Source organism: Cryptomeria japonica, chromosome 5, assembly GCF_030272615.1.
Source record: "Cryptomeria japonica chromosome 5, Sugi_1.0, whole genome shotgun sequence".
Taxonomy (NCBI): Eukaryota; Viridiplantae; Streptophyta; class Pinopsida; order Cupressales; family Cupressaceae; genus Cryptomeria; species Cryptomeria japonica.
In genome coordinates this window covers 728,516,273-728,529,699 of record NC_081409.1, presented here as the reverse complement: position 1 = coordinate 728,529,699, position 13,427 = coordinate 728,516,273, and the positions used below count along the sequence as shown (strand labels likewise).

At 33.9% G+C, this 13,427-nt stretch overlaps 1 protein-coding gene across 2 annotated transcripts; it reads left to right on the top strand.

Moving 5' to 3' along the window:
- Window positions 1-7,200: 7,200 nt before the first annotated feature.
- On the top strand, window positions 7,201-11,683 carry LOC131070263 (uncharacterized). Of its 2 annotated transcripts, none has more exons than XM_058005862.2 (3): window positions 7,201-7,685; window positions 7,877-8,023; window positions 8,559-11,683. In XM_058005862.2, exons 2-3 carry the CDS (start codon window positions 7,946-7,948, stop codon window positions 11,049-11,051), a joined length of 2,571 nt encoding a protein of 856 aa, XP_057861845.2. In that variant the 5' UTR covers window positions 7,201-7,685; window positions 7,877-7,945; the 3' UTR covers window positions 11,052-11,683. The 2 variants fall into 2 exon arrangements, with proteins under 2 accessions (XP_057861845.2, XP_057861787.2); XM_058005804.2 differs by having other exon boundaries at window positions 7,829-8,023.
- The last annotated feature ends 1,744 nt before the right edge of the window (window positions 11,684-13,427 follow it).

The window sequence follows — 13,427 nt, the reverse complement described above, 5'->3', positions numbered from 1 at the left end:
CTTATTGAGCCACATGTCATGTTTGTGTGCTCACATATCCATATAGCCTTGCCTATATAAGCAGGCTCATATTCATTGTATGTAACGATTGATGATCCAATTGATCAGTATTTTCATCTTGATAGAATACAGTTTATTCCTATCAATATTTTGTCTCTATTTTGTACTTTTCATTGAGCTCTTGATCTTGGAAAAATCTTACACTATTCATTAAAAAGAATAACACTTTCTCATGTCTAATTTTGAATTCAAAATTTTAAATCTTGTATATGATGGATTCAAATCATATAGGCACATGTCAAGGAGCAATTAGACAACTAGATTCTTGCATTGTTGGCACTCATTAAGGTTCTAGAATCTGCAAAAACCGAGTTGCTCATCTAAAATGTAGATCAAAAGTGATGAAAAAGGGGGAAAATGTCACTGAATATAAAACATGGTGTGTGGTAGAATGTCCTAAAAATCTAACCTAGACACTCATCCACATTAAAATTGTAACAATTTGTATTTGTAACAAAGTACCAAGTTTAGAGGCATGTTCCAAGTCATAGGAGATTGTAATGGGTTATATTTTGATCTTTCTTTGTATACACATGCACTCAAATTATACTACAAAGGATCATCACTTTTAGGATCTAAAAGTCAATCAAGTATTGTTCTACAAGTAGTTGTATTTTATGTAATCCATTCAACCTTATGCCCATTACAGTATGTTGATATTTTCATAATTCCAATTATTAGATCATCTCCTCCATATTATGTGTTTTATATGATTATGTATGTGCTAGTTAATCATTTCTTATTTTGAAAATATTTATGTACGTTCTTAAACCCCTAATAATAGGTCAAGTGGTATCAAATTGAGGTTTTCCTCCTATAGTGTATGATTCTTGTGAGATCTTTGTAGTCTTGATTGCTTGATTAATGTATAGTACTTTTCCAAAGGGAAGATCCCAGTGAGACAAAAGAAGAGGAAAGAAGTGAAAATGAAATTTAAAGGCAAGCTAAAGGCTTGAACATAGATATAGGGGAATATATAATGTTGTGGGCCATAAAAAGGGATTAGAAATTGCATGTGAATTGAGATGCCAAAATTTTGAAGGAAATTTGAATCTCAAGGAGTTGATTAATTGGATCATTAATTAGGAGGATTATTTTGAATATAAAGACATCTCAAACCTACAAGGAGTTAATATTAGCCAAACAAGGTTTAAAGGACTCATTATACTATGGTGAAAGGAGTCACAATTGGGTAGAACAAGGCATGAACAAGGCATGACAAGTAGAAGACCACTTGTTAGAATCAAATGGTTTCTAAGTTGAAGGGTAAAATCCCACAAAGGGATTATCATTTATAGTTTTCAAAGAAGCTATACAATCTATGATAACACAAGATTAGCATAAAAGAATATACTAATATACTAACTCACCATTGGTCTAAGCATCATGAATTAGATATATATGATCCACAACATTGAATATGCTTGCCAATATGTATTAAATATTGAGGGGAAGCTAAATAAAAGGAAAAGACAATACTAGGGATAAAGGGAGATCTAATGTTGGAAGGTTTCAACAAGATTATAAAGGAAGGGAGGAAAACACTTCTCAATATTCTTTTAATAAATATTATTGAACAAATATAAGGTTTAGGAAGACCTCAATTTTGTGTAAGATAATTTTAAGGTACTTATGATAAGTGTGGATGTCCTAATTATTAAGCCATTAAGTGTGATCAAAGTGAATTAGAAGGCCACAAGAAAAAAGGATGTAGGAATATATATTATGTATGTAGATGAGGAATCAATTATCACCTAAAGAAGATGAAGATCAAGAGAATGGAGAGATTATCACTATGAGAAGAGTGTACATAGTTGAATCTACCTAAAGAAAGCAAAGAACTAGCATAGTGAAGAATTTTTTTTTGTATTATGTGCAAGTCCAAAAGTAGGTGTTATAAAGTGATCATTCAAAGTGGTAGTATATACAATATTGAGGGAATGAAACTATTATCCATTAGTGAGAATAGAAGCGTATATTTTTTTGTAAAAATGTAAGCTTGTCATTTTATTAAGGGAATATGTAGTGCCCAAAGATTTCACTCAAAATAGTAACAAAAAAACAAACAAACAAGTTTTTTTGCATTACAATTGCAACACTTATGCACGTCATAAATTCTAACACACAATACAATATGTCATTTCAAATATTACACTTAAGGTACACAATGCCAATGCACCAAACATGGCCTTATTATTTAAAGACTAACTTAGTTGTGTAACCAAGTCACCATGATTACTCTAAGGGGGGAGAGTTCATCCAAAGCTAAGGATTGGGTTCAAAACCACAACCATATTCACTCATATATGAAAAAAAGAGAAAGATGATGGCACATTAACACATCCTATAACCTTAAAAACCATAACCATACATCTAAAAGGATGCATATATGGTAATCAAGACCTTGGTTCACTTGCACTAAGGAAGGACACAAGCAAGGTTAAAATGACACAAAATACCCAAAGTACCATACAAACTTGAGTAGTAGATATAATCAATGTAGATACCTAGGAGAAATCTCCTTCAATAATATTTTCTAAGAAAGTATGGAATGTACTCAATAGACAAGGGTCATCTTGCCAATCATATTCACTCAAGATAGGGTAGGGTCAATCGATTTATCCTTGGTTCAAGGTCACCCACTTTTCCTATTACATTCATTTGAGAGACCTTAGGGTCACCCCTTTTCTAGTTAGGTTTTCTCAAGAGATCCTAACTAGAATGAATACTCAAATAGAATGTGGTCTTGAGGGTCCCAAAAGCACTAAAGTGTCTCACCAAGTTTCTTGTAGGATCTGAAACACCTCCCTAACCTTGAGTAACTATACGCACAATTTTTTTACCAAAGAAAACATGATTTTTGGGGTACAAAATCTAAGATAAAGAAGAGTTAAGCCTATAGAGTCCTAAACATCAAACAAGGTATAACTACTTCTATTAAGGTGATGTTATGAATTGATCTTCGCCAATGAAATTGATAAAGTTTAGAATTTTCATTGACATGTTTAGAAAAAACAAATATCATAAATTCATTTTAACACATTAAGCACTAAATCAATATCAATTGAATATTTCTTATTAATAAGGTGTGAGAGGAATTTGTTCAATCTAATCCATAGAATTGAACATATCATAATAATTGAAATAACTTAAATAGCATCATATGATATAATACCAAAACATATAATACTTTTCAGTACAAAATCAAACTAAGGTAAGTGCCATAGTTTTAGGACATAGTGTGAAATTAACTCAAATAAAACCATAAAACTATTACAATAAAAGGTTCCTACCCCAAACATCAACCATAATCAACCCAAGAGAACTTAATGGTACATGAAATAATTACATATTATAGTGGGTGGAAATAATCTCATTTCTAATATTGTGCAAAATACCCAATAATGAAGAGCCTCTAGTTACATGATTTCATGAGAGCTCAATACACCCTCCAACAAGAATTTCCTAGATCTGTGACTCTAATAGTGTTTAAACAACACCCAAACATGTGGAGCCTGTTGATGAGTTTTTTAACACATTTTTTAACTTGGATAAAATATTAAGTATGTCGTATCTCTTTAAAGGAATCAAATCCCAAAATGAAAAATGACTAGGGGCTAAAGGGATAAGAACTAAGGGGGAATTATTATTTGTGACATAAAATATTCAAAGGGTTATAATTCACACCTTGTGAGTTGTGAGCTAGACTACTAATCATTATCAAATTTTTGTATTGGCTTATGCAATTTTAGGCACTTATAGTAGCTTAACATCTTTTATAAAACAATATAAAAAAAAATAAGCATAAAAAAATCTATCATACCCTTGTATAGTCAAATATATTTGAATTAATTAAAAGCTTTTTCTATCATGCAATAAAGATAAATCTATTAGGAATTATGTATATGTAAACAATGCCAAGCTAATCCAAGATAGGGTTTTGTAGTATATGTGCATTATGAGGAGTATAAACCTTTTAAGGCAAGGAAAAATACCACAAAGGATAACATTATGTGTAAAGGATGAAAATGTGAATCATGTAAAATATGAAAAATGCAAGGAAAGAACCAAATTCACATCTCACTCGAGCAATAAAGCCTAAAGTCTATGCATGAAAGAAAACAATGAATAGTTATATGCACACAGACCTTAGTTTACTCCATTAATTTTTTGATATTTACTTGAATGCGTGATATTTGGGTTGTTCTTCAAAATAGTATAACCATGATAACACAATGATAGTATGATGACGTGAGATAGGATGCAATGATAGATGACAATATATGCTCAAGAGATAGTAAATATGCTAGCTTACTTGTGTAGACATGTTCTAGGATATGTGCTGGGGGAAATGAATTGATGGAGGATTCTATTTATAAGCTTCACTTGATATTTGTTGAACGGTAAAGATTAATTAGAAAAAATAATGGATGAAGAAAAATTGAGAGGAGAGGATTAGATTGATCAAGTGGATTAGCTGAAAGAATTAAATAAACAAATTTATTTAATTCATAAGCATGGTTAGAAAACTAAATAAAATGTTAATTTTATTTATTTTTGGAGGGAATGGGAAATTAAATCAATTATTTAAAATTTATTCAATTGTAGGAGAAGTGATAATTATTTAATTAATTTTAGACGGAAAATGAAGAATTAATTAAATAAAAATTACTTAATTATTAAAGATATAAAAAATGGGATAATTAAATATTTAGTTATTATAGATGAGAAGAGGAATTATTAGCCGAACTAAATAATTAAAAATTATTTAATTGATATAGATAAAAGAATTGATAAGAAAATGATAGAAATGTGTTAGTCATTTGTAGGTGTCTACATCATGTATATGAAATTCTTTCCATACAATCCATTAGATGTATAATCTCAATAGATCATATACAAGGGCTGGTATCATCACTAAACAACTTTCATACATGCATTATGAACAATAATATAAGATGATCCATGTGAATTAGTGAAATTTTTGTATAACTAGAAGATATTGGACCTAGAATAAATAAATAAATGAAGGGTACCTAGAACAAAACCTTTGGTGGTGTAAGATTATAAAGGCTCGCCAAAATTTAGGAAATTAAAATGCACCTTATAATTAATTTAGTCTTCTCTAATTTAATGATAAATAAATCAATGTAAAGACCCTATTAATGTGAGTTGACATCTAAGAAATTGAGATAGATAGATATAAATGATAAATGAATTTAAGAGGACTTGTGACTTACCTAAAAATAAGATTAATGTGAATATTGACTACTATGATATTGTAATGGAAAGCTAATATTTGAAATCTAGAACTACATAAATGATTAGAGCTCTAACATGGATCAAATTTGCCCTTTCAAGGGCATGGTAGTGGATCACCCTTGTGCTCTAGTTTGATAGGTGTGATTTTGAAATGGGTGGTATATAAAATACATCTTTTAATATTTATAAAAAAAAATTATGAATGTTTATTTATGTTTGAAATAATTGTGATGTTAAAAGATGCTTTTGTGTGTTAAAGAAGAGAAATTGACTCTTTTTTTTTATGACATTTTGATTTTTAAATTGATTAATAAGATTAAAACAAAGAAACAAATAGTGTTAAATGTTGATATTTTAAGTAATACAATTTGAAGCAAATATCAATTAATTCAATGATATGTTATTTATAACGGATTTTCTTAATGATTAATAATTAAATTGTTCTAGAATAATATTCTTAAATATATAATCTTAAAGACAAAACTCAAGAATTTTGAAGACTATAAAAGCTACTTAAAATAACTAATTTGTCAATAGGCCCTTGGTCTACCGATGAAGTTGAATGGCTCCAAATGAGCCCACTAGAGATCAAGTCTTGCTAAGTGTAAGACTTCAACATCATAAAGGATGAGGTCAACTTTGTGCCTCGAGTGGAATTTGGCGGAATGGATGCCCCTCAGTCCTTGGCTCTTAGTCGAAGAGATTTCAACCTATAGGCTCGTGCCTTCATATTGAGTGGCTAAAAAACTACAAGTACTTGGCTTTTAGCCAAAGAGGTTTCAACCTATAGACTCGTGTTCTCGTATTGAGTGGCTAAAACTACTTTGTAAAGACCCTCACCCTCATTGAATTGGTGTGCTTGTGAACTTCTTGCCTTTACTGAACTGTTGTACTTGCAACTCTGAACCTCCATAAAACAATATAACTAATTTTTTAAAAAACCTATTATAAATATAAATATATATTTTAAAAGATACATCAATAATACCCACATAAAATAATAAAAACATGATAAAAAATAAATTTAAACATTTTTCTCCTCCACGCTATTATTCAACAATAAACTAGAACATCCTCCCAAGTCAAAACCAATTTAAAAGAGAGACTTCTTATCCAATAAGAAAATAAAACATCATAGTCGGTTACATGATGGATAACCCCAACACTTGTCAAGTTTGGAATGAATATGCAATTTTAATATTAAAAAGTCTATCAATGTCATGGCCCACCTAAACACTCTTGAATTGGACCAAGAATCAATTGTTTTATTTTATTAGGTCAAACATCAATTCTTCATCAATGTACTTAATTTAGGAAAAAAAATATTAAAGTAAATAAAATTAAAATTCTACTATAAATTCAATTCAAATCAAATTAGAATGGTAATAATAATAATAAATCAATTTTTCATCAATATAAAAAAAAATTGGTCTGTTGAGGAAGTTGAAAGGTTCTTGATGAGCCCATCGGAAATCAAGTCTCATTGAGTGGAAGACTTCAACATCAAAAAAGATGAGACCGGGATTGTGCCCTTAAAAAATAAAATCAAGATGGTACCTTACGTGTCAGGCAAAAACGAAATTATGAACAAAATTCTATAAAAACAAAATTTGAATGATCATAAATATAATAATGAAACATTAAAAAAAAACGACAAAAATACTCTCTTCTTCATAAAGATTACAATTCAAACCAAATTTGATTGGTCATAAAAATGATAATAAAACATTTTAAGAAGAAAGAAAAGAAAGACTCTCTTCCTCATAAAGATTAGATAAAACAGTAATTTGTCTCCATCGAAATGTTACATCTGTTTAAAGCTGGAAGCACCAAAACCTTTGAAGGTCCCCCATCCCTCGATAGCATATGAGGACAACCCAAAAAGATATTAAGATATGTGATATCTTCAATTCATCAACTAAATCCGTTACTTACCCTAATACGTTAAATTCCCCACTCCTTGTCATATGGATTCTTTCCTTGCCTTGCGTGTGCAGTATTCGTCAATTATCAGAACAGATTCATCATCCAAAATTGCAGATTAAGCTAAATTGAACAGATGGTCCATCTCATTCATGGTGCACGAGAAAATCAATACCTAGATAGAAACTTCCTAGAAAAAGGAAATCCACCGGCCACGTCAATTGCCAGAAATTTGTGGTAGGCATCACTCTGTTACTGTCTTTGGTCCTCCGCCTCGTGGACATTATTGATAGTATTTATTCATTCACCCGAATGGAGATAATCAATGGACTATTCTATACCTATCCGCGTGGTAAAACGTAACAGGAAACTGAACAGGGGAGAATTTGATCCTTGGAGGGCTTTTCATATCTTTGCGTCAACAGACGGTAACGCGCCTGGTATGTATTGAGCATCGGTTGTGAATTAGCTTAGATTTTCTGTGTCAGAGTGATACTGTTCTAGGTACCCAATATTGAGATTGGTCTACCCATTTCATCAAAATTCAAATTTTACCGGTTGTTATCATACCTCTGTGCAACAGTTATTCTGCAGAACAGAAATAAGATTTTGAAGCTTTTGGTCAAGCCAGATGTTCGTGGAAGCTTTTAGAGAGAGATGAGATGGGATTGGGATTTCAGAATCTGCAATTGATATAGGCATGGCGTTTGCGACTCCATATGGGACTACCTTTCGAAGTATTTTGGTGAATAAAAACCCTTCTTGTGGCAATCCAGAGGTGTGTAAAATGTTTGTTTCTTCTTTTCTTTTCAATCTTCAAATTTATTTTCATTGAAGCTAGTTCTGTTCATGGAGACCCTACTCAGACTGCAGTATACACACAATATATCTAAGTATGTATGACTGCCTCTGTTTGTATATACACAGTAATGTGTGTCTGTCAAATGTATTAGTGGGTTGAGATATACACATATTACAGACACATATATTCAGATATACACATTTGTGTGTATACAAACAGATGTACCCATACAGACGCACACATCACACAGATAGATTTAATAGATAGACACGATCAGATATACAAATTTGTGTGTATACAAACAGACGCATACAAACATATATATGCACACACATTCATGTACAGATGGATACACAAGGGTAATATATACATGTAGACGCCACAAGAAACATATAATATGTGTGCTTAGAAAACAATATTACATATCTAATACCACTCTCTCTTTCTCTCTCTCTGACACGCACACTTAAACACTAGCGTTATCTGACGAGATTTTTTTGGCTGGAGTCAGAGATGTATTCTTCGATTGAATGGCAAAAGAAAAGCACCTGATCTTAAAAAGTATGGAGGGAGGCAGAGGAATTGTTTGCTGATTAGGTCAGTTATAGATAAGCAAAAGGGCAATGCCAATGGCAGCGTCAATGGTTATAATACACACATAAATGGCTTCAAGGATCCTGCTAGAGTTGCCCTGGAAAGGCTGTTTTCACAGACACAGCAGCTTGAAGAGAAGATAATGGCAGCTTCCAATGGCCTGAAAGATAGTAAAGGTAAGTATGACCTTAATCTTGAAGGCCTAGAATCAGACCTTCAGGCTGCATTGACAGCTTTGAAGAAGAAGGAAGAAGAGATTCAGGCTGCAGAGAGGGCTGTTGCAAAGGACTGGTGCAGGGTGGAAAGTGCGAGAAAGGATTTAGATCTTCGTGAAAAGGAAATTATTGCTGCCCAAGTTCTCCAGGAGAGTTTGGAAAAGGAGTTGGAGAAATATAGGGAAGATTATGCTGTTCGGGCCGAGGAACTAAAGAAAATAAAACATCGGCTGAATGAAAAAGAAACAGAAACTAGCAGCTTCCAATTTGCATTGGTAACAAAAGAAGAAGAATTAAGCAGGTTAAGCAGAGAGTTGGCGATTAAAAATGAAGAGCTTAGTAAGACTGGTGCTGAACTTGAATCAAAAGATATGCTTATAAGTCAAGCAAGTGAGGTCATGGCTGCACAGCGGTCTGAGATTGCGGAGCTTCAAAGAGTACTGCAAGAGAGAGAGACTGAATTAGTGAAATCCGAGAAGGAAAAGAGAGAGGAGGAAGAGAAGCTAAAGATTTCTGAGGCCAATTTGGAGGACCGTGTGGTGGCATGGTTTTTGGCTCAGCAGGAACTGAAAAAACTGGCACAGGAGGTAATGAAGTACAAAGGCAGTTCTTTGGCCACAGAGGAAGAATTGGAAAGAACAAAAAACCTTCTTGCACAAGTAAAGGAAGAGCTGAAAAGTTCACAGAAATCCATTGAATCATATCGGCAGAGACTTCAAGCCCAAGATGCACAACTTGAATTACAGCGAGTGGAATTTTCCAAACAAAAGAATAAAATTCAATCATATGAGACGTTTTTGAGACATGCCCACTTGGAAATCGAAAATGAGAGAGAGAAGTTAAGGCTTGCAGAGGCTCATCGCCAGGAGTTGGAACAACATCTGGCTAATGAGAGAGAAAAAATGGATGAATTACAGAAAGAGTTGCACCAAGAGAAATCCTATCTGAATCAATCTGTTGAAGTAGTAAGCTCTCTTAAGAAAGAATTGGAAAAAAAGGATGCATCTTTTAATGATGTTCAAACTTTACTGCAGTTCAAAGAATCAGAGCTTGTTGCAGCCAGGCTTGAAATGCAGCGTCTGAAGTCTGATGTTGCATTTGTTCAAAGGAACCTGATTGATAAGGATAAGGATCTTGTTGTTGCAAAAAAGAATCTGGAGGGATTACATGAAGAAATTTCACAGCTCAAGGGCCTCATGAGAGCCAAAGAAGACCAACTTCTGAAAGCATCTCTTATGCTGAAGGACAAGGAGGACCAATTGAAGATGATGCAGTTTGACTTAGATGACAACAAGCTAAAATTATCAGAAGCTGCCTCTGTCGTGGAACACATTGCAGACCTCACAAAAGCACTGGTAGAGTCTGCCAAAGAAGGTAAAGCTTTAACAATGGATGAGGACTCCGTGTTGATACAAACAAACTGCGAACTGTTTGCCACAAATCGTGCTTTGCTGGAAAGAGAATTGCAGCTTCAGCATATCCAGGAGAAATCAGTGGAAGATCTGAGGAAATGGAAGCAATCAGAAGCTGAGCTTGGATCCATGAAAGAGTGTCTCAGGCAAAAGGAAAAAGAACTCTTGGAGGCTCATAGAACCTTGGCTCTGAAAGATCATGAAATTAAAAACTTTCTGACCCAGTGGGATGTGAGGGAAAAAGAACTTATCGAAATGCGTGAGGAGGTCATTGAAGAGGCAAATGGTCTAAACAGCTTACATGCGATTGTGCAGAAGAGAATGGGGGGGAAAACATTAGGGGAGTTAGCGTTAGAGAAGCTAGAGCTTGATGCTGCTCATCTAGAAATTGAGGCTGCAATGAGTGCACTAAGAAACCTTGCAGATTTGAGTCAGAAGCTGCTTGTAGAGACAAAAACATCTCTCTATATATCTACAGATAATATTGTGCTTCCCAACAACACAGTAGATATGGAGTTTGAAATAGAAGCCCAGAAACTAGGAGTTAAGATGAGTACCAGAGAAGATCTTGCAGCTTTGAAAGAAAGGTTGATTGAGAGAGATGCAGAAATAAAGAGGACACAGGAGGCGGTTACAGAACTTTCAACATTAACAAAACAGCTGATTTCTGAGGCAGGCATAAAAAGTTTTGAAAATACTAATAATCTGGAGGAGGCTACAAATAATGATATTGCTACTGGTAAAGAAATGAAAGCCGATGAACTGGAAACCTATGCTGTTTAGGTTCAGTTTCCTGTAACATTAATACAACTTTTTCTTGCACTCTGCTGGAGCTGTGGTGAGCTTGAGAAATTTATTAAGATTTAGGTGTCTCTCAAGAATGAAACTTCTCTCGCACAACTTGGAGATGGAAATGCTTTTTAATAGATCTACTCAGAGGGAGAACTAGCAGATCTTTTCAATGGGAAGGCGTCGGTGTTGCTGTTCACAATACTAGAAAAATTACTGATATAGTTTTTTGGACTACATGTAACACATATTTCAAGACTGTACAGAATTTTAGGTTAGACATTAGATTTATTTCTCTCCTTTATAATCTAAAGTGCATGTCTGTTAAGCTGCCAAATGCTATTTTTTAAGTTTTGTTCCTGCATTCTCTATCTTGAGGATGCAAGTTTTAACCTATTTTTTTTATTGTAAATTATTTCATCAAATTGTGTCGTCAGTTGGGGCTAGACCTGAGAAGGCTCTATAGGTTATTTTCTGACATAGAAGTTGTACACTATTTATCATCTCCAACAAGATTTTGATTTTGAGCTACTGCTTGATTGTAAATGGACCATTGTGGTTGGCTAGTCAACATGATTGTAAATGGCTTATGATTGTAACCTACATAACATATTGGTTTGGCTGTATGGATCTTTTATTTTTGTATGCATGTGAGAATTTTTTCTTCAACCTCTGCTTACTATCATCAGTTTGTTTTTGGCTTAGGTTCTTTTGCATGTGTATAGTTAGGATCTCAGCCGAAGGGAAATCCTAAATAGCTTACTAGCCTTTACTGCTTTTTAGCATTTCTGGGTGCTTTTAATTTAAAGAGTTGCACAAGTTGGAGGATGCAAATTAGTATTTGGAAAGATAGGTGCTAACATGTTAGCAAACATGTCAGCATTCAGATAAATGTGGAAATGAAGCAGTGATATGAGACTTACCAAGTCTGTGCACAGATTTTCTTATCCGATTCCAAAGCCCTCGGATTGCAGACACATTTGAAGTAGACACAATTATTTTCAGATTCACAAGTTCAGCATGCACACTCTGTGTCTGCTTTTTTAATAAATAAAACATAAAGTGCCTACGATTACAGCCAAAATTTATCTCCATGACAGTGGCAAAGAAACAAAACAGGACACTAGATACAGAAAAAAGACTCAAGCATTGAACCCTACTTACAGAGAAGAAGACTATGGAATTCTCTAGTTGTGCAAGTTGATGTACCATATACAAGTATTTTTTCCACCAAGAATTAGTCAAATGATGTGAATGTCATTTCAATGCCAAGCAATTCAGCCTACATTCAAGGTTTGATAAATTCATATGCACAATCACCAGACTGCTTGTGCAAGGTATGTTGTCTTTGCCCAATAGGCAACAAAGTTTTGCTTTCCGGTGGATGAGAGAACGTACAGACAAAAGTGGCATCCCACATGATGCAGTGAAATTTAGCTAGCCTTATGAGATTGTGCACAGTTGCTCTGCAAAGTATCTGGATCTGGTGATACCAACACATTCAGATTGTGCATTTAAAAGAAATACCTAAAGAGAGAACCAAGTTTCACTGGGCTTGAACTATGATTGCTTTTATTTTAGTACTTTAACTAGTGTACAACTTCTATACCAGAAAATAACCTCCATTTTCTTTCTCATGTTGTCTCTCTATCCGTGACCTCTTTAAATTGTAAAGTCTTTTCATTCATCTCCAAACTAACATTATTTCAAAATCAATATAGTGGCCAATTAGGTTTGTTCATAAAGCATTGGCTTCTTGCCTTCAATCCCAAAAAAGACCTTCCGAGCATGGTACCAATATGGGTCAAGCTACATCTGCTTACTAGTGAATTTTGGCAAGAACCCACACTTTGAAAAGTTGGAGAAGCGATAGGTGAATACATTACTGCCTCCAAATTGACCAATTATCTTGGAGCTTTAAGCTATGCAAGGATCAGTCAATATTGATCTGGAAAAACTGCTGCTCTTCTGTATTATCTTGGATATGGGAGTGATTGAATGGGAGCAGACAGTAGATTTCAAGAATATTCACTTGTGGTGTAGGATCTGCCATGAACATGATCATTTGGATAGGATCTGCACTACAAGAACAAAGAAGCTACCCAAAGAGATCAAATGCAATAACCTCAAGAGCCCTAGCAACAATCAACTAACCTTTACAAAGAAAGCGCTGCAATCAAAGACAAATACAAGGTGGCATATACATTCAAAGAGAAAATTCAACACATACAAAGGGAAACAATTAGGTTTGTCTATAAAACATTGGCTTCTTGCCTTAAATCCCACAAAAGATCTTCCGAGCATGGTACCAGTATGGGTCAAGTTACATCCTAGTGAATATTGGCAGGAACCCACTCTTAGAAAAGTTGG

Excerpts from the sequence above, each read along its gene's own strand:
- LOC131070263 (XM_058005862.2), top strand. The coding sequence starts at position 7,946 with ATGGCGTTTGCGACTCCATATGGGACTACCTTTCGAAGTATTTTGGTG. Across the intron at positions 8,024-8,558 it reads CTTCTTGTGGCAATCCAGAG|AGATGTATTCTTCGATTGAA; the intron begins GTGTGTAAAATG and ends GGCTGGAGTCAG.